Source organism: Marmota flaviventris, chromosome 8 (genome assembly GCF_047511675.1).
Source record: "Marmota flaviventris isolate mMarFla1 chromosome 8, mMarFla1.hap1, whole genome shotgun sequence".
In the NCBI taxonomy this organism is placed as follows: domain Eukaryota; kingdom Metazoa; phylum Chordata; class Mammalia; order Rodentia; family Sciuridae; genus Marmota; species Marmota flaviventris.
Window position 1 is genome coordinate 79,439,468 of NC_092505.1, and position 21,765 is coordinate 79,461,232.

The window sequence follows — 21,765 nt, forward strand, 5'->3', positions numbered from 1 at the left end:
GAAATTCTTTTAGACTTGGGGCCCTCATTTTTTTTTTCCTCTTATTCTCTTAAAAATAAAATTCGAAGTGAGAGAATCCATTAACTATTAGTATAATATGTATAACTCCCCTGTGTTTCTATGCTAGGCCATTGTTTATCACCAAACTTGAAGACAGCCTTCATGCTAAGTGTCGATAACAAAAAGTCTCCAAAATACAGTAGATAAAGCAAGGTGGAAGTTTATTCATTTTGATAAAAGTGTCCAGAGACAGTCCACCAGGGTACATCATGCGGTTGTGCCATCTGCACTCAACACAGATTCCATTTTCTGGGTTCAGAGCAGCCGATCTGCTTCCTACTCTGACCATCTGAATCCCAGACTGTTGGTAGCACATCATTTCTTTTAAGGCCACACATGGAAGTGGCACATGATAGTTATGTTCACATCCCTATAGCCAGAATTTGGTTGGAAGCTTCAAGAGAAGAAGTGAGGAACATACATGTCCTATTACAACCTGGAGTGGTGTTGTGAAAGGAAGAAGGGAAAGATGGATTTAGTTGGAAAACTAGCCGTTTCTGCCACAAAATACTCCCTATATTTGGACATTTTTAGATAATTTTTTAACTGTCAATTATTCACAGAAAAGAAGGAAAGAAAAGATGTGGCAGGTATTTCAAGAATTACAATGAATGAAATGATAGAATTTTCATAGAAATCCTGTCAATTCTGTTGAGAACCTTGTTTTCTTTGCTTTGTAGTCTTTTGGGTTAGGGACATATTAAATTATGAATGTAGCCAGTGAGTTAAAAAGCAAATGCAGGCAGCCCTTGTATTGTGTGGTTTCAAAATGTACAAATTTCAGTTAGTTACCATGGTTTAGTTAAAAAATCACCAGTTCCAGAACAAGAGTTCAAATTTCAGTTACCCCATTATATAGCTATGGTTAATTATTAAAGTACAAACTGTGCTGGCTTTTCAAGACACAAATCACTGCAAAAATAACAGTTGTACATAATATACATTGGCTAATCATGTTTTTTTTTTTCAAAGTCCCAGTGATGGTCCCTGCTCATCTGTCATCCACTTTATGCAGAGAGCAGCACGTGTAGCTATGTTGGTTTATTGTCTCCCTGTGATAAACCACGTGGTGTTTTAAGAAAATGAGAAAAATGGAAGAGGGAATCAGTCAACAAAGATGAAAGTGAAGCAAAGAAACAGACAGTGATAACAATGGAAGTAAAATTCTAGTCAAAGATAAATGGGATTATAGAAGGAGGAGCCAACCAGGAGAATGTTGACATTGTCACCTCTGGAGACACTTAGTTCAGCCATTGGAACTGTATCAGTCAGCGTTTTCCAGAGAGTAACATGTGTGTGCATGTGTGTGTATAGTATACATATATGTATGCATGTACACACACAGAGCACATGAGAGAAAGGTTTATTTTAAGGATTTTGGAAGCTGGAGTGTTCGAAGTTTGTAGGGTAGGGGAAAAGGCTGGATACCCAAAGAGGAGCCACTGTTGTGGTTTAAGTAATTTCATCCAAAAACCATCCTCACAGCCAGGCACCATGGCTAATGCCTGTCATCCCAGTGATTCAGGAGGCTGAAACAGGAAGATCATCAGTTTGAGGCCAGCCTCAGCAATTTAGTGAGGACCTAACGTAGTGTACCTCAAAATAAAAATAATAAAAAGGGCTGGGGATATAGCTCAGTGATAAAGCACTCCTGGGTTTAATCCCTAGTACCAAAAAAATGAACTAATAAAAAAAAATCACCCTCACAGAAATATATGGGCTGATGCTTGACCAAATATCTAGTCAATGTGAACAGACCAGGTAATGCATAAAATGAACCTTCATAGAAACTCACAGAAGGCAAATGAATTGATCAGTGAGAAGAATCTGGTTGTGCTAGATGAAGATGTCCCACAGAGAGTGATGCTGGTTAAAAAAGAAATGCAAAGAATAAGGAAAAAAGATTAAAAATTACATTAAAGGAACTATTTTAATATTTTGCTACATTAACAGCATAAAGTGTTAGAAGCCGATCCAGACTTGGAAAGGAAAACCACACCCCATGAAAGCTCAGGGTCTTTGTTAAGTGCCTCTCCAAGTTGCTGAGGCTGGCTTTGAACTTGCAATCCTCCTGCCTCAGCCTCCTGGGCCACTGGGATTACAGGTGTGTGCCACTGTACCCTGCACTTGGATTATTAAGAATGCTGTCAGGCTTTTGCTAGCATGGTCATTTTATAGTCTGACAGCAGCATACACAGTGAGGACTGCCTATGTAATAATTTATTTGAAGAGATGAGCTGGTGACTCAAATGGAGTCTGAGGGTAGGGGAAAGGCTGGTGACTCCTCTGTGTATTCTGAAGTTCCTGGTAAGGTACATGTATTTGGTAAATATTATTAACATGGGATTAGTGCACTACAATTCTGAGTTGGATGAAGAGTTGTGTATAAATGTTAAGAGAGCATTACAGACAAGGTCTGGACTCAGAATACACCTAAATCTATCCAAATTTTGGTGTCTTAATCTGTCCATGATGGTAACCATACTGATTAAGTAAGCTTTTTCATCACTGTGACAAAAGACCTGACAAGAACAACTGAAAGGAGGGAAAAAATTTATTATGGCTTATAATTTCATAGGTTCAGTCCATGGTTGGCCAAATCCATAGCTCTCGGCCAAGGGTGAGGCAGAACATCATGGCAGGATGGCATGGCAGGAGAAAGCAGCTCAGAACATGGCAACCAGGAAGCAGAGAGAGCTGCACTTATCAGGGACAAAATATTAACCCAAAAGGCACACCTCCAGGGAAGTACTTCCTCCAGCCATACCCTACCTTCCTACAGTTACCACTGGGTTAATCCATATCAGTGGATTAATAGGCCATACCTCATCATCTAATCATTTCATCTCTGAACCTTCTTGCATTGTTCCACACTTGAGCTCTTAGGGTCACCTCATATCTAAACCATAATACTGGTCTTGTCTACTTTATGAGATTACTGTAAACATATCTTATATAAGGTGCTAAATAAATGTGTAGAGAGAAAAATGAATGAATGGTTCAGGATTCAGTTTGACCACAGTTACTCTACAAAGTCCTCATAACCCTTCAATTACAGCTAGGGATAGGATATCAAAGCCGTCTGGTGCCAGTGAGGAGAAGTTTGAGGGTGGGAGTAAATATTTGGAGCAAGAGAGAAAGGTCCCTTAAAGGTACATATATTAATGAATCCCTTTGACCTTAACTTTATGCTCCCTGAATGAAGTGTACTGGGGAAATCTGACAACAGAAAGAATTAAAAAACAAATCTTAGGTCTGGCCACGAGGTCTCCTAGCACTGTCTATTCTTGGGTTTTCAGTTCCTCTGTTACCTCACGCCTTTCAGCAAAACCCAACAAAACCATGCTCAAGTCTTCCATTCCAGGTAAGAGAGCAACCTTGTAACGTCCCTCCTGAGCTTCTGATGTTCCCGTGTTCTTTCTGCCCTACTAGGTTTTCTGAAGTTCTTGTCTCAGAGGCATCGAGGGACTTCATACTTTACAAGATTATCCTCTGCTTGGCACTTGGATCCCCTGTTGATCAGAGAGTAATGCCCACTCTGCTCCTTGATGCTATATTCCCCCTGGCATCTGTGACACTGCACCACAGACCCTAAAACTTCTTGTTTCCTTTGCTCCTAGGTGACCATCACCATTATGTTCTAACTTGGAGTCTTTCATCCTTTTGTTCTAAAAATTATTCTAGGAGAGTGTTATGGTTTGGATGTTAGGTGTCACCCAAAAGCTCCTATGTGAGACAATGCAAGAAGGTTTAGAGGACAAATGATTGGATTATGAGAGCCTTAACCCAATTCATGAATTAATACCCTAGTGGGGATTAACTGAGTGGTGACTGTAGGCAGGTAGAGTGTGGCTAGAGGGGATGGGTCACTGGGGGCATTCCTTTAGGGCACATATTTTGTATCTAGTGAGTGGAGTCTCTCTGCTTCTAAATCATCACATGAGCTGCTTCCCTTTGCCACTCTTTCACCATGATGTCCTGCCTCTCCTTGGGTTCTGAGGAATCAAGCCAGCTATCTATGGACCGAGAACTCTGAAACCATGAACCCCTAAATAAACTTTTTCTCCCCTAAAATTTTTCTTTGTCAGGTCTTTAAGTCACAGTAGTGAAAAAGCTAACAGTGAGCTTATCACTTTAGCATTGTAGGTATTACACAGAAACCTGTCCTTCCCACCCACGTCCCTCTCTGGGCCCACGATTCCATTTACATAATCAACTAGCATCTCAAGTTCAACATGTCTGCAGTAAGAGCATATCAAAGGTGCTTTTCCTCCTTCTACATCTAAAACTTCTTGTTTCCTTGGGTTCTGAGGAATCAAGCCAGGAATTCAGCATCGTCACTTCTATAGAAGCAGGGTCCTAGCTAAACAGACATGGTGGGAGAGGTCACTGTAGACAGTTAAAGAACAAAGAGAACCAAGTCTTGAATTTAGAGTTAAAAAGGATGTTGGTATGGTTCTAAAATAAAAGGTCTTACATGTGTATTTTCCAGGAGAGTAATGATATAATGAGCACTTGGTGTCTTCAATACACAGCTTTGCCTACTGGGTGACATTGGTGGCCAGTGCCGTGAGAGATTCTGAAGGCAGTGCCCAAGAACAATGTTGAATGTCTCTCTTATTGTGTATGATGAGGGTTACTCAACAGATGCCCACCAGCTATTGTTTCTTGATTGCTTAAGAGAAGGAACACATGCATGTGCCCCAATATCTTCTCAAGTGATCTGCCCTATCAGTTGGCACATGGCATAAGAAGGTTGGTGAGAACACTTTATACTGAAGGGTGGGGTGGCCAGGAAGCCCTGTACCTGGGCAAGTGGAACAGCTGACGTGTTTGACTTAACCTGTCCAGCAATAGCTGAGTACATCAAACTGATTATCTTCTGCCCAACCCCCATTAACTTCTGCTCTGTACTTGCTAGTTCTTCTTTCTGAATTCCCTATTTGTATTAACTCTGGATACATAGGCTCAATTCCAGGAATCATGTTCAGAAATTTCTCCCTATAGTGGGCATCTCTGCTATCATCAGCTCATCGCAATTCCCTTTCTCTAGAAATTCCCCATTCTTCCCACCCTCCCCTCTTTAAGTCCCCAACCCTAAGCCCTAAGTAATATGGGAGATCTCCAGGTTTTTACATTATCCATTGCCTCACCCTCTGGACATAATATATTGGTCCCAGGGTGGGCATCTGAACCAAAATAGCTAACAGTTTGTATTAGAAAGATTCTAGCAGCAAAACTGGACCTTGTTATTTTTTCCTCATGTATCAAACAATCCAAAAGTAAGTTGCACAGGGCTGTTGTATCTTTAAGGATATCATCAGTGCCCAGGATGCTTCTAACTGATCTGCAAGATATTTCATGGCACCTTAATTCTGGTAACAAAATGATTGCTGGAACACCAGACATCACATCCATATTACTACAGAGAAAGGTTAGAAGCTAAAGAAAAAAGATAATAGACAATAGTTGCAGACCCTAGAAGTTTGTACCTCTTATAAAACTCTTGGAATATTTGAAAGGTATCTCTTGGAATATTTGAAAGGTATCTGTAATCTCAGCAAGAATCTAATTAGAAAATTACTTCACTTAAAGAAAAGCAAGTCAACCACATTAAATTGCATTGGGTATTTAGTCTCTAAATATAGCTTTAAGATAGCTCTTTTAATGATCTATATAAGCACTTGCCTCTGACCCTCTACAAGTTTAAAAATACAAATTTTAGGACAAAAGATAAAGTTAAAATCTCAAGCATTCCCTTTTTTTCCCCTAATCTTACTACCACCGGAGATCTCAACAGAATTTCTAAGTGGGCAGAAGCATGCCAAGGCAAACACATGTTTAGCAATACTTTGTTACTAATTAGCTTGAGTTTCTGTGTCTATCTGAAAACAACAGAACTGAGACATTTTGGTAGTAGATTTCTTAAGACTGTTTTTCAAACTTTGCAAGTTGGTGAAAATAATATAATTTAGTAAAGACAGTGAGAATTATGGGTATGTGTGTGGGTATGTTTGTGTTGTTAGGAAGCAGTAAAGCTACCTAAGGGATGAAGTGGAGGCCTCTAATTCTCTCTGAAGGGAAGACTAATATTCTACCAGCTGACCTAAAATCTGTTATGTCCTAGAGGGCTTTGGGGGACAGAGTAAGGATAGGATTCATAAGCATTCTGAAGAGCATGTGAAGTTTGAAAATTGACATTAATATTCCTATACCTATTAAGTTTCTTTATAAGATTAGTCAGAATGTTTTGGCTGTTGGGTCAAACAGAAAACAAATTATAAAGGAGTGTGCTTCCATCATGTATCCAGTCTCTCGGGAAAAACTTGAATGAGGAGGACCCCTAACTTATGCCTTATGTCTTACAAATTACCGTGAACTTTTTATTTGTTCCTAGTGGCTTTGTGATTTATGAAATTGCTTAGACAAGGGATGTCTTTTATTCTCTACTGACCAATACTGACTCCAGTACAAGTGACCAATTTGGGGACAGTAAGAAGCACTGGGGAGATGAATTCAGCTGACACTAATTAGTGCCTTTCTCAGGCATTGCATAATAGATGGAAGGCAGAGACCATGGTGGAAACCAGAAGAGGAAAGAAGAGAGGCATGCTTTGAACTTCATCAAAGCATCTAGCCTGGAGGAATAAAGCTTATAAGACCCACCACCAGCGGCTTAAATTATCTGCTACTACTAATTAAAATTATCCTGGATACTTAAGGGACAAACTACCCCCTTAAAAATGACTAAGAACCCACTATATGTCCCAGTTACCCACTCCTTGGTATTTATCCAAAAGAACTAACATCATCATACTATAATGATAGATGCATACCCATGTTTATAGCAGCACAATTCATAGTAGCCACCTTATGACACCAGATGCCTGTCAACAGAAGCATGAATAAAAACAATGTGGTGTATGTACCCAGTAGGGTTTTCAGCCATAAAGAATGAAATTATGGCATTTTCTGGTAAGTGGATGGAACTGCAGAACATCATGCTAAGTGAAATAAACTGGAATCAAAAATCAAGGGTCAAGTGTCTTCTCTCATAAGTGGAATCTAGAGCCAAGCAAGGGGGAAAAAAGCAGGGGTGGAAGGGCAGATTCCATGAAAAGAGTGCAGATCAGTGGAGTAGAGAAAGGAGATTGGGGCGGGAGTAGATACAGGAGGGAGAAATACAGAATAAAATTGGTAGAATTAAGCTATGTGCCTACATGAATAACACAGGGAATTCCATCATTACATATGAAATGCCAATTAAAAATAAATAGGAGGAAGACCAATAGAGTAGAGGGAGGAGAAAAAGGGGAAGGAGGGAGAGAGGGAAAGAGGAAACTGTGGGGACAGAAATAGAGCCAATCATATTCCATGCAGGTATAATTGTGTCAGAATGAACCCCACTGTTATGTATAGCTAATCCAATAATAAAAACATGAAAAATAATCATAAAGAATATTTAGAAAACTATTTTTACTTGTTTTTTTAAATATACTGGGGGTTGAACCCAGGGGTGTTCTACCACTGAGCTACAGCCCTTTTTTACTCTTTTTTGAGACAGCCTCTCACTAAGTTGCTGAGGCTGGCCTCAAACTTGTGATCCTCCTGCCTCAGCTTGCTGAGTAGATGGGATTACAGGCATGTGCCACTGCAAACTGACCTGGAAGTGTTTATGTATATCTTTCCTCAAGTTGAAGAGGCATCACTATTACATAAACTAACACTGTATAATATGGGAAGGGGCTGTTCTAGATATTATATCTATTTACTTAATCTTCTTTATGAATTACCATTAATCTCATTTATGAATTGTTACACTGATGCAATGAAGAGGTAAAACCTCACTCATGGCCACGAGACCAGTAGGTTTTGGAGGCAGGACACAATGTTCTAGAGCACTCATTCCTTCCCAGGTGGTACTAGTCACATGAGGCCCTGAGAGGTCTGACCCAAGCTTGCCTACTCATCTTTTGCTCCTGAAAATAATTACCCAAGTAGCTCCTAGTTGGCTCACAGTAGGGGGTGGGAAACATACCCTCATCTGCAGTGTGGCAGTAGCCTGTGTACAATGCTGTTGCCTACCTCTACCTTGGGCTATGAAAAATGGAGCTGGGTTGAAGCTGACCATCCATTGTACCTCCTTTCCAGTGAGGTTCATCCTTTCTATACCAAGAACTCTTGATTTTAAACTTTATCTTGCATTTAATTTGAAGAAATCCGCTACTTGGTGAGCTTAAACTATGTTCCAAGGAGGAAGAACAGTACTGAGATTTTGCACTGGTTGAATTTACCAAATCTTGAATTTGTCATCTGGGTGTTTGGGGGCCATGGAGGGGAATAGGAGGGTTTTTTCCTTCTTTTTTTTTTTTAAGTCTAATATGCCCAATATTTGTCAGAAAGTTCTTATCAACCCAAATTGGAACTAATCCTCTAAATGGTTTACACACTATTACAATGCAAAATAGGTTTATTTTTATGCACATCAATGAGAATTAGGAAAGTGGAAAGCCATCTTCAGGGCAAATGGAAATTCCAATGGGAAGACTTGCTGTGCTGCCCTAAGAAGTTAAGTCTTTCTACCTGATGCTGATGTCTCAGCAGACACTTCAAAATCACTTTCTATCTCCTTCTTCTCCTCTAGCAACTTCTGATAAGATATTTGGCTTTCCAGGTATTCCACGTTCCTTTTCTGCTTTTCTAGGAATTCTATTATGAAGGGTCTGAGCTACAGAAACAAAACAGGAAAGGACCACATTAAGGACCATGTCTGCAATGAGAAAAACTACCTAAATTATAGGTCATAAACCAGGGGGTCCTGGAAGCATGTCAGAAATACAGAATCTTAAGGTCTACTCCAGACCACCTAAATCAACATTTCTAAAAGGAACTATTTGGTTCATATGCATGTTGAAATTCCCAGAGCACAGATCAAAGGACCTATTCAAAACCTCTAGGTTCATATAAGCATTAGCTTTCAGTGAGTGTTAGGGTATACCAAAAGTACAGCTTACTTGAAGAACAAACTGACTGCAATGATTTTCAATCCCATTTCTTTGAATCATCTGCAGACTGGGTAGCTGCCCTGAGCTCACTTTTAAAGACCCTTAAACTGAAATGGTCTAGCAGAAGTCCCAGGCATTCAGAGTCCTTCAGAACTCCTTGGGGGAGCCCAGTGTCTCACTAGGGCTGGGAATATTTTCTTCACTTTGACCTTCTGAGAAGGTAGGGTGTTGGTGAAGAGGAAGTTCACCAGTAACCAGAACTTCACAGAGGTCTGTAGCACAACAGACAACCATTGACATCTGTTGTCACAATCATGGTCAATCAGTCTCAACCTGTGGGCCCAGCCAGCATCATCATTACTAGGAACCCATACAAAGGCAAACTAAATCAAAAGTTCTGTGGATGTACCCAGCATTTGGTTGTACTAAGCTCTCCAAGTGATTCTGGTGCTCAGTAAGCTTCAGTATTTCTGCTCAAGGAGACTTACAGACCAGTAACAGAATCACAATTCTGTTGAATCACCCAGAGGAAATATTCCTGCTGAGACTTTCCTCTCCTTTAGAGTTACATTCTTTCTTCCTTTCTAGGATCCATAACCCCCATCCCCAAAGCACCCTTCAAAATCATTCCTATACTTCCTCAGAGAGAAGCACATCTACACTGTGTGATCCACTGTCCTGGGCCCATTTCCCAGAAGCACATAAAAGTCCAGAATGGAAACAACAACAAAACCAAACAAGAGCAATGGTGCTTATCAGCTCAATTAACTACTTACCTCAGTTTCACGGGTCTGAGAAACTACTTTTTTCAGGTCTTCCAGGATCTCTTGTAGCATTTTCTCCTTCTGCACAGCAGATGTTAGTGCTTGTATGGCACTTCCCCAGTTATCTATATCTGACCTCTATCAAAAAGGAACAGGGGTGTCAATGTCCTACCTCAGGCACAGTGATATTCTATCTACTTCTTGCTTAGAACCATGATGAGGTTGATGATGAAGTTGCACAGCCCAATGGTTCCCAAACTTTGTAGCACAAAGGAATCAACCAAGAATCTTAACTACTGATGCCTGGCTGAATTGCAGACAATTCAGGGTGGAGTACCGGTATGAGGATTTTCACAAGATTCTTCAGGTGATTTTTCATGTGGCACAAAAGCAAGGGTATCAAGGGTACATCACACAGAGATATGCCATTAGTTCATTAATTTTGGAATTCTCTGGCAATGGTTTGATTGTGTTACTATCAGGTATTTACTTTATAAAGCTGGAGTTAAAACAATAACAACAACAAAAAAGGCTTAGAATAAAAAGAAAAGAACACTCAACAGAAGTTCAGTCTCTGTTCCAGGGGCAGTGGGTTGGGAAGGGTAGTGTTTTACAATGTGGGAGAAACAGTCATATCCAATACTTGAATCTGTACCTGAATGACATTCCTGACATGATATGGGATGCAAATAGCTCTGGGAAGAAGTCACAAAAGTAATGCTTGTCCAACTCCAGAGAGCATTAGGATCATCTGGAGAGGTGTTAAGACTTAGCTCTTTGGACCCCACCCACAGGAAATCTATTCCCTGGCCCTGGAGGGGGCCTCTTGAAATTTCTACTTCCCAGGATTTCCAGGTAGTGCTGGTGCTGCAGATCCAGGGAGCACACTTTGTATAATTCATTGAGAAAAGCCAAAGAAAAATTTAGTAGCTACAATCTATCCCAAAAGGTGTTAGCACTGCATGTCCTCAATCTCAGTTACTAAGGAGCCCTGAAAGAACATGAGTAACCTTGCAAGTTAGGCAGCAACTAGTTTTCTGGACTTGGCAAAGGCCTACATGGATCATAAAATAGCAAAATTATCTTCACCTCTATAACTGGAAGGCAGATAGCGCTGTTACGTTTTCTTAAAAATCTTAGGAAATGCTTTGCTTGCTGCCTCTTTAACTCAGCCTCTTCCTCGAAGAACATGACAAAAGGAGGCATTCCCTTCTGGTCAACATAGTAGCAGGCCTGGGAGAGAGGAGAGAATGGGCAGAGACCCTGGGTGAGAGATGCTCATTTCTAATTTGGGACTCATTCAAGTGAGTCACTGCCTCATTGAACCCAGGCTATCTCAAAGTGCAGCTGTCCAGTATCTAATATGCTAGGGCCTAGTATTTGACATTATGGCCTTTGTAAAGGTCAGATTTCTTAACCTACATACTTGCACTTTTTTCTGTTATCTTCATAGATCCTTGACTGAAGTCTGATATAAATAAATGAAACTTTAAAGCCCATCTACTGCATTAATCCTAACAGATTCACATTAATTATGAAATAGCTTATAGGTGTAGAATTGTTTATTCTGTCTATATACTGTTGGGAACCCAATGGAAGAGCTATGATTCTCTTTGTCCATAGTTTGCAATCACAGTTCCAAATCATTGGCCCACACAACAGCAACGTCCTAGCCACCAAGTTCCTGTTTCGCCTAGTATCAGACCACAAATAAGGCCATGACCACTACGAAGGAGATAGTAAATACGTTGTCTCTCAGATCAGAACTAAAACCTCCCTTACAGTTGCCCAAGATCCAATACTAACCATGGATAAATAGATATCACTGATGTGCAGCAGGTAAGAAGCCAAGTGGTTAATATTATGTCTACATTCCTCAGGAACAGGGGCCAGTCTCATGCGTTCCATCTCAGCCTTAGGGAAATTCAGCCGGAAGATGTGCTACCCACTGTGGTAGAGGACTTCTTAAATACTGACAGGGAGGTAGCCAGCTCCCATCTTACATCAAGATGAAACTTCATCCAGCTGGGATTAACAGCTACTAATCCATCAATGAGGACATTGTTTCTGGATGAAAGAACCAATCTGCTCAGAGAAAAGGATGCTTAAGGGGGAGGGTGGTACTTAAATCTTCCTAACTATCCCAGTCAATGTTCTTCACCATCTCCCCTTTGATTATGATTTGAAAAGGATGGTATATTTCCTGAAGTAAAGTACTAACAGAATGGATACATTAGCTTTAATTTTTTTTTTCTTGTTCCTCAAAAACTATCATGGCACAACAGTGTCTATCCCATGGTGTATCTAAGAAGAGTGCTTAAATAAAATCTCTATTTAGAAGGGAACTTATAGCCCCTCTTCTCCCCCATAAGAACTCACTATACCTAATTGCTCTGAAGGTAGGTTGCAATGGCATTCTGGAGAATCAAAATCATATTAGCTGAGGGGATGAGGGCAAATTTCATTGAGAAACAGGCATTTTAATTTGGCCTTGCAAGACTGACAGGAATATAAGGAAATGGAAAGGGAAGAAAGGTGTTCCACCCGGAAAAAAAAAGCACCACGGGCTATAGATACGAGATGAGTTAGTGGTTTCTCTAAATTATGGTAAGACGGTCCCAACTGGAACTTTTTGGCTTATTCCTCCAACTATCTCCCCAAAGTGTCCCCAAACATGCCTTTTCCATTTGCCTGCCTTGAGAGCAGGGAATGTTTACCTTTTTTTTTTAATTCTCAAAGCCTGTAATGTGGTGCTTGTAGGTAATACATGCTGAATTAATGTTGATTAAAGCATATTTTACCTATGAGTAAAGCACAAGATTTCCCCCAAGTCTGGTGGATTTCTAGTATGAACTAAACCATGTCTGCTTGAACTGATAAAGGAATGGCCATCTCCAAAAGTCTCCTCAGCTGAGGTGGTGAGGAGGGCGCCTCCTGAGGGAGAGTGCATCCTAAGGGAGGTGCCAAGAATTTCAAGTTTGACTCAGCCACAAAGATGAGGCCATCCTAGGGAAGGGATGATCCCGTGATCATAAAAATAGCCTGTCACTTTTATTTCCTGACCCAAAGCTGCCCTTATCCCCAAGTGTATTTATGTCATAGTCTCAGGAAGAGAGGGGGGCTTCAAGGAAGTTCTTCTGAAACCATAGTTTGCATATAAATCACCTGAGGCTTTTGTTAAACTGCAGAATCTGGTGGGGCCTGGCCTGCTGCCTTTCTAAAATGCTTCCAAATGCTGCCTATTAGTGGACACACCTGGAGTAGGAAGGTTTAAGTACATTCCTAAAAAGCGAATTCAGTAAAAATCCTGTAGGACCCAAGTGGCACTGCTGGGGAGCCTTTAATAAGGGAGGTAACAATGGGCATCTCCTGTCTTTCAGCATCTCCTGCCCTGCCTTGTGCTCCCAAGCTTCAGGACCCCTGGCAACCTCCTGGTGAGGCCAGGGCTGGGGCAGTATGTAGTGTCTAACTCTGGAGGTTAGAGCAGAGCAGGTAAAGAGGAAAGCAGTTGGTAACTGGTCAGATGGCTAACTGGATTTGCTCCAGGACCTCTAAAACATTACCCAGTGTTCCCTTCCTCCAAATTTTAGGAGATTAAAATTCTACATAAGCAATAGTGGTAAATACCAATAAAATCTGGATAATTAGTTAATATGACCAATCTACAAGATAGTGAGTCTAGAAGAACAGATTTTACTTACTGGGAGATATTAGGAGAATTCTGAATGACCCATAAGATCCTTCCATGTAATGCCCCATTATTCTACCATTCCATCTGAACCAAAAGGCAAAGTTTAATACATGCAAAGAAAATGTTCTTGTGGTTAGATATTAGGAAATATTTCTTTCTAGCCATTTAAAAACAACCTTACCAATGTAGAAAAAGAATGGAAAGGAACACATCACCCTCAATTTGCAGTTGTGCTACTGTGGTAGATTTACAAGTGTTTTTTTTTTTCCCCTTTTTCTATTTTTCATATTTTTCAAAATTTATAATCATATACATTTTATTACTTTGAAAAAGAAACCTAATAGATCCTTCTCTAGAGAATTAGTACAATGCCATCCCCTTACAGATTCTCCACATACAAATTTATAATATATTCTGTTTTCTGATTACAAGTGTAAATGCATAATCTTTATAAAATATACCAGCATTTCAAAAAGATATAAAGGAAAAGCCTATGAAAACATTATGTAAGTATATTTTCTAAAATATCATTTGATCCACAATATCATTATTTTGGTAATGCAATGAGCTGATCTTGGTAAAATGGGATATGATAAGACTAGTTATCTAACATCCATGTACTTTCTCCCCTGAAATTAGGTGGAAATACAAAGACATTTTAAAAATTATCAAAGTCTTATTATTATTATTATTATTATTATTATTATTTGTTTTTGCTTTATCAAAACTGCATTTACAGTGTTACTTCACCTTTTAATGTCTAACAATTAAGGAAGAAACCAGAGGCTTTCCTCTGATCTTATTTTTTTTTTAACCAAGAAATTCTTATCTCTAAAAATAAAATATCTTGAGTGTAGCATTCCTTGTTATTTTTATTGTGGCTTTTTTCCCCCACACATTTTCCTTATTTCTTTATAAACTTCCTGAGAAAAGGGTTGGTCAAATCTTAGTCATTTTCATATTCCCCAGGGCATCTTACATGCTACCCAGCCCATAAAAGTAATTCAGTAAATAATGTTCACTTGAGCAATTTGAAGGAAAAAAAGGACTCTAAAAGTGTAAGCTTGTTTATCACAAAAGAAGAAGCAAAAGGAAGAGGCAGACACCTTTTGACTTTGAGAAAGCAGACTTCAAAATTCCTGAAAATTGTGGGAGAAAGTATGAAAATCACATAAATGGCTTTAAAACAGAAGGCACATTTAACATGGTACCAGGCACTGAATGAGTCTTTAATAAATGTTCATGAATGAAGGAGTGAATGAATAAAGACATTTATAAAGAGAGCTCAAGTAACGGTTCTACCCATGTCTCGTGCAGGTGATAGAATTGGCTGGCTGCGGAATAAAAGCTAATAAAGAGAAAACAGTGAAAAACAAAAAACCCACAGTGCACAGGAAATAATTATTAAAAGCAAGGGTAGGAGGCTCTTTGATCTTTGGGATTGAGCTTCCACAGTGGAAAGAGAGAGCTGAAGCCCGGGCTTGCTTTATTTATATGGGGGAACATCAAAGGTTTTCTGTGGAATGTTCTTTGCCAAATAAGGTATCGTATCGTATCGGATGGGCTGTCCAGTTCCCAGCGGGTTATGCCCAACTCTGGAGCTCTGAGAGCTATCCTGCTACTAGAGTCATGTGGTGGTGGTGGGGGGAAGGGGCAGTGCAGAGATCTCATACCTTGGGCAGTTTGATGCACACTGGAAAGCTAGGATTGTTCCCAAGGAAGAACCTTGGCTTGTGCCTAGTAAAGGCCTCTCAAGTAGTTTCACAGGTGGCTTCCCACAGAATGGTGAGTCTTAAAAGCTAGAAATGTCAGCAGTGATTCTGATGACACAGGCAGATAGTATCCGCAGAAATCCACAGGCTTATACTCTCAGCCCTCTACTAGCAGCCCCTACTATCCCCAGATGGACCTCTGCTTTCAGATGTAGAAGGGCCATCACATCCTCAGAACATATTATTCTTTTTTTTATGATTTAAGATTTTATTAAGTCACAGATGCAAAACACAATGCTAATTGCATTAGCAAAAGATCAGTGTGAAAACACTCTATAATTCTGCAGCTATCAGTTTAAAAGATTTTGTTCTACTGGTCAAGAAGTCCAACACTGTGATCTTGCCAGTGAGTTAAGTCATACAGAACATTGTTAGAACTAACACAGTTTACAGAACCTCACAGACCCAAAGGAACACCATCAGGCAAAGCCACGACAGGAAGTGTGTGTGTGTCGTGAGCATGAGCTAAACAGGGTCAGTATCAGTCACCGTCAGTGCTGGTAACCTGGCAAGACAGTGATGTTAAGAAGATGCATAGTTGAAGAGTATCCAAAATATTTTACAACTGTAAAGCTGCAGCACATGATTTTTACACCTACTACTAGAAAATTAAGGAAAGCACTTGTTAACTTTGAATAAAGTAATATAAAACTGGTATGTATATTCTCTAAACTACAAAAAAAATTCTAATGCATTATCAGGAAGATTTATAGTAGAAGTAGGAGGTATATTGTTTATTAAGAAGGGATCTTGGACATATATTCTGACTTATATGGTCTTGGTTATAATTTTCTCAACACTTTATTTTTTAAACTACTTAATTAGGTAACTAATTTGTGTTACTGGAGATTGAACCACTGAGCTACATTTTATTTTGAGAGAGATTTCATTAAGCTGCCCATGCTGGCCTTGATCCTCCTGCCTCAACCTCCCAAGAAACTGGAATTACAGGTGTGCACCACCATGCCCTGCTTTTCCACACCTTTTAACCACCTTCTGACCTGAAAGTCTTCACTAGTTCATTGCTCCTTGAAGACAGTTACTGTGTCATGACTTAGTATCACCAGCATGTAGCAGATGGCACAGAACAGGACAACACAGTCAATGAATGTGCATTCATGGTGAGTGAATTAGTAAATGGCTAAACATTTAAAGAACAAAAGAAAATCTAGAACATAAACTGATTCAGGCATAAAAATATGAAATAATACCTAAAAATATAAACTTTCATGTGTGTTGGAGTTTATGAATATAGACTTTTTCAGCTTTGTTTAAACATTTTCAACTATTCATAAGTATTTTTTTATTTTTAACTGACACAACAATTTTATCTATGCATTTGTTGTGTTGTGATATTTGGATCCATGTATGTAATGTGTAATGGTCAAATCATTGTAATTAGCATTTCTTTTTTAAAATTGATTTTATTTTTATAAATACACGACAGTGGAATGTATTACAATTCTTATTACACATATAGAGCTAAGTTTTTCATATCTTTGTATAAAGTATGTTCACGCCAATTCATGTCTTTATACATGTACTTGTTTCTTTTTGCATTACAATTCTTATTACACGTATACAGCACAATTTTTCATATGTTTGGTTGTATATAAAGAAGGTTGACACCCAATTCGTGTCTTTATACATGTACTTTGGATAATGATGTCTATCACATTCCACCATCCTTGATAATCCCTGCCCCTCCCTCTCCCTCCCTCCCTTCTTCCCTATCTAGAATTCACCTACTTGTCCCATGCTCCCCCTCCCTACCCCACTATGAGTCAGCCTCCTTATATCAGAGAAAACATTCAGCATTTGTTTTTTGGGATTGGCTAACTTCACTTAGCATTATCTTCTCCAATGCCATCCATTTACCTGCAAATGCCATGATTTTATTCCTCTTTTATTGCTGAGCTTCCAACTCCTTAAACTTACATCATTTCTTTGTTCTGGGAAGCTTTGAACTCCTGTGTTGTAGTTCTTTATATGATATATAATAAATTGTTATAAACTATATTCACTCTACCATACTGTAGAACTCCAGAACTTATTCCTTCTCTCTGGTTGTAATTTTGTACCAGTCATCTGACTTCTTTCTTTTTTTTTCCCCCCTTTCTATATTCCTTGATTTCTAGTGGTTAGTATTTTATGTTCTAATTCTATGAAATCAACTTTTTTAGTTTCCACATATGAACAGAGCGTGTAGTATTTATCTTTTTGTACTGTCTTATTTACTTAATGTCCTTCAATTTTATCCACGTTGCTTTAAATGACAGAATTTAATTCTTTTTTCTGACAGAATAATATCGAACTGTATATATCTGCCACATTTTCTATATCCATTCACTTGTCAATGAACACCTTGGTTGACTCTATATCTTGGTTGTATTAAATGGTGCTGCAATAACCATAGAAGTGGAAATATCTCTTTGATATACTGATTTAGTTTCTTTTGGGTATCTATCAGTAGTGAGATAGTAGGATAATATGATAGTCCTATTTTTTAGTTTCTTGGGTGATCTCCATATTGTTTTACAAAATTACTCTATTAATTTACATTCCAACCAACAGGGTTGGCTTCTGTGCCAACATTTTTTGTCTTTTTTATTTTTGTCTTTTTATTTTGTGCCATTTGATCATAGCCTTTCTAACTTGGGTTAGACACTATCTCCTTGTGGCTTTTCTTTGTAGTCTCTCATGATGAGGGATGTGGAGTCTTTTTTCCCATATACTCGTTGGCCATTTGTGTACATTAATTATAGAAATGTCTATGTAGATCATTTGGCTTTAATCAGATTTTTTTTTTCTTTTTGGCTATCGAGTTTTTTGAATTCCTTTTGTATTCTGAATTTTAATCCCCTGTCAGATGAATAATTTGCATTCTCCCATTCTGTGGGTAGTCTCTTTATTCTGTTGACTGTTTCCTTTGCCATGAGGAAGCTTTGTACTTTGATATAATCTCATTTGTCTCTTTTGGTTTCGTTGCCTGTGATTTTGAGGTCTTATCGATATATTGTTCTATATCAAAGCCTTAAAGTCTTTTCCCTGCCTTTTTCTCTGGTGGTTTCATTATTTTGGGTCTCATATTTGTGACTCTAGATTTCTCGAGTGGATTTCCATATATGATGGGAGATAAGTGTTTAGTTTCATTCTTCTTCATATGTATGTCTAGTTTTCTCAGTACCATTTACTGAAAAGAATAACAGTCTTTTTTCCAATACATACTTTATTCACCTTTGTTAAAGATCCACTGACTGTTGCTATGGCTTATGATATGATTTTAGCTTTCAAAGCTATGTATTGGAAGCTCAGTTGCCATTGTGACTACTGAGAAATGGTGGAACTTTTCAGAGATTGGGTCCAGTGAAAGTTGATTTGGGGTTACTGGTGGGAACAGTACCCTCAGAAGTTATTAAGGTGGTTCTTATGGGACCCTGGGTTAGTTATCACGAATGAAAGTTGTTATAAGAGAGACAGCCTAACCTCAGAATTACTCTTTAGTTTCCTATCTAACATTGTGAACTTTCTCTCTGGCATGTGCTCTGCCATGAGGCTATTTTTTCCCTGATGTTAAGAATCCTTGGAGGATTTCAATAGAATTAGCATAATGCTATTTGGACTTGTAGCCTCTAAACTGTGAGCTAAATGAACCTCTTTTTTTTTTTTAAATAATTAACCCAGCCTCAGGTATTTTGTTAAGGTAGTGGAAGATGAACTAATACAACTATAAATGTCTAGATACACTTCTCATTTCTCTGTTCTGAGACATTGATCTCTGGATTGGTTTTCATGCAAATGGCATGTTGTTTTGGTTTCTGTAGATTCCTATAATTCTTACTCAGTTTTGTAGGCAGTATTGTAAATTTTAAATTGTTCACCTTTTTTTTTTTTTTTTTGGCTACTTGAGATCTTTGGTGGGTCCATGTTAATTTTAGGTTTATATTTGCCTATTTCTGTGAAGTAGCTAATACTGATTTTGGTGTTTATGTTACAATCTTAAGCAAAAATATCCTTGCATCCCTACTATAAATTACTTTTGACCAATACTTCTAATTTTATTACATGCTATCATATTTGATTTGGTAGTATTTTGTTGTCAATTTTTGCATCTATGTTCATCAAGGATTTTGGTCTGTAGTTTTCTCTTTCTGTTTATCCTTGGTTGGTTTTGGTGTCAGGGAAATGCTGACCTGATACAATGAGTTTAAAAGAGGTCACTCCTTTTCAGTTTTTTAGAATAGTTTGAGAAAAATTTGTGTTAGTTTTTGACATTCTGATAACATTAAGCAGTGAAGCCATCCAGGCCTGGAATTTATTTTTATTGAGAGAGAGTTAGTGATTCAATCTTGTTATTCATTAATGGTCTGCTCAGATTTTCTTAGTTATCATAGTTCAATTTGGGTACTTTACCTGTGTCCAGAAATCTAGATTTTCCAATTTGTTGGCATATAGTTGTTAGTAATAGTCTCTGATGATCTTTTTTATTTCTGTGATATCAATTATAATGTCTCCTTTTTCATGTCTGATTTTATTTATGTGGCCCATCTCTATTAGTGTAGCTAAAGTTTTGTTGATTTTGTTTCTTTTCTTTTTAAACAACTGTTTCATTTGTTTGTATATTTTTTGTCTCTATTTATTTATTCTGCTCTGATCTTTGTTATTTGTTTTCTTCTACTAATTTCCTGATTGGTTTGCTCTTGTTTTTTTCTGATTTGAGTAGTATTTTTAGGTTGTTTATTTGATACCTTTTAAAAAAATCTGTTTTAATTATACATTGTGGGAAGCTGTCTGCCCATCAGCTAAGCATCCCCTCTCAGCCTTGAATAAAGGGGGTGTCTGTCTGGCATTGCATACCACACACTATGCAAAGCAAGCGGCCTTCATCTTTGCTTGGCCAAGAAGTTTGCTTCAGCTCTGGACTTGGGCATTACCCAATGGGATTGGACAACCCCCCTTTGAAACCTTATCCCCTGCCTTATTTGGTGAAGAATATTCTATGGAATATTCTATGGAAACTTCTTTGTGTGCCACCCCCCCCCCCCCATAAAAATAAAGAGATTCCAGGTGCACGCTCTCTTTTCCAGTGCCTTCCAGCATGGAAGCTGACTCTTAAGGTCTCAGAGCCATCCTACCCTCCATATGAAAATTACTTCTGTGTCCTATGCTTTCTCACTCTTTTCTTAGCTTAATGTTGCAGCCAGTTCTTTTGAACCCAGCTCGTCTTGACAGTGTGGGTCGCTGGCGAGAACACATGACAGTAGGATGCACTTTGATACATCATATATAATGGAGTATAATTTATCATTCTTCTGGTTATACATGATGTAGAATCCCCCCAGGTCATATAGTTACATATGTATATAGGGTAATGATGTCTGATTTATTCTACTATCTTTCCTATCCCCATACCCCTTCCCCTCCCTTCACTCCCCTCTACCTAATCTAAAGTAACTCTATTCTTTCCTAGTACCTGCCCCCTCACTGTTGTGAATTAGCATCTGCATATCTGAGAAAACATTCTCATTTGCTTTTTTGGTACTGGCTTATTTTGCTTAGCGTGATAATCTCCAGCTCCATCCATTTATTGGCAAGTGCCATAATTTCATTCTTCTTTAAGGCTGAGTAATATTCCATTGTATACATATGCCACATTTTTAAAATCTATTCATCTTTTGAAGGGCACCTAGGTTAGTTCCACAGTTCAGCTATTGTGAATTGAGCTGCTATAAACATTGATGTGGCTGCATCATTGTAATATGCTAATTTTAAGTCCCTTGGGTATAAACCAAGAAGTGGGATAGCTGGGTCAAATGGTTGTTCCATTCCAAGTTCTCTGAGGAATCTCCATACTACTTTCCATAATGTTTGCACCTATTTTCAGTCCCTCCAGCAATGCATGAATGTAACTTTTTGCCCACATCCTTGCCAACATTTATTGTTGTTTGTATTCTTAATAATTGCCATTCTGGCTGGCATGAGATGATATCTTAGAGTAGCTTTGATTTGCATTTCTCTAATTTCTAAAGATGTTGAACATTTTTATCAAATACTTCTTGATCATTTGTATTTCTTCTTCTGTGAAATGTCTGTTCAGTTCCTTTGTCCATTTATTGATTGAGTTATTTGGTTTTTTTTTTTTTTTTGGTGTTAAGTTTTTTAAGTTCTTTATATATCCTTAAGATGAATGCTGTATCTGAAGTGCAAATGATAAAGATTTTCTCCCATTCTTTAGGCTCTCTCTTGATTGTCTCCTTTGCTGAGGAGCTTTTTAGTTTGAATCCATCCAATTTATTGATTCTTGATTTTACTTGTTGCGGTTTAGGAGTATTGTTAAGGAAACCAGGTCCTCAGCCAACATGGTGAAGATTTGGGCCTACTTTTCTTTTTCTTCTATTAGGCATGGGGTCTCTGGTCCAGTGCCTAAGTCTTCAGATCCACTTTGAGTTGAGTTTCAAACTCAACTCAAAATG

At 38.5% G+C, this 21,765-nt stretch overlaps 2 protein-coding genes across 2 annotated transcripts in view; both read right to left on the reverse strand.

The window, feature by feature from the left end:
• Positions 1–11,737, reverse strand: part of LOC139706665 (ferritin, higher subunit-like) — a 46,831-nt gene extending 35,094 nt beyond the window's left edge. The window contains exons 1-2 of the mRNA XM_071614917.1: positions 11,612–11,737; positions 9,842–9,967 (exon numbers count right to left, since the gene is read on the reverse strand). Coding sequence (XP_071471018.1) covers positions 9,842–9,967; positions 11,612–11,737 — 252 coding nt within the window. The remainder of the gene's footprint in view (positions 1–9,841; positions 9,968–11,611) is intronic.
• Positions 1–21,765, reverse strand: part of St3gal6 (ST3 beta-galactoside alpha-2,3-sialyltransferase 6) — a 330,280-nt gene that overhangs the window by 207,447 nt on the left and 101,068 nt on the right. The window lies entirely within an intron of this gene.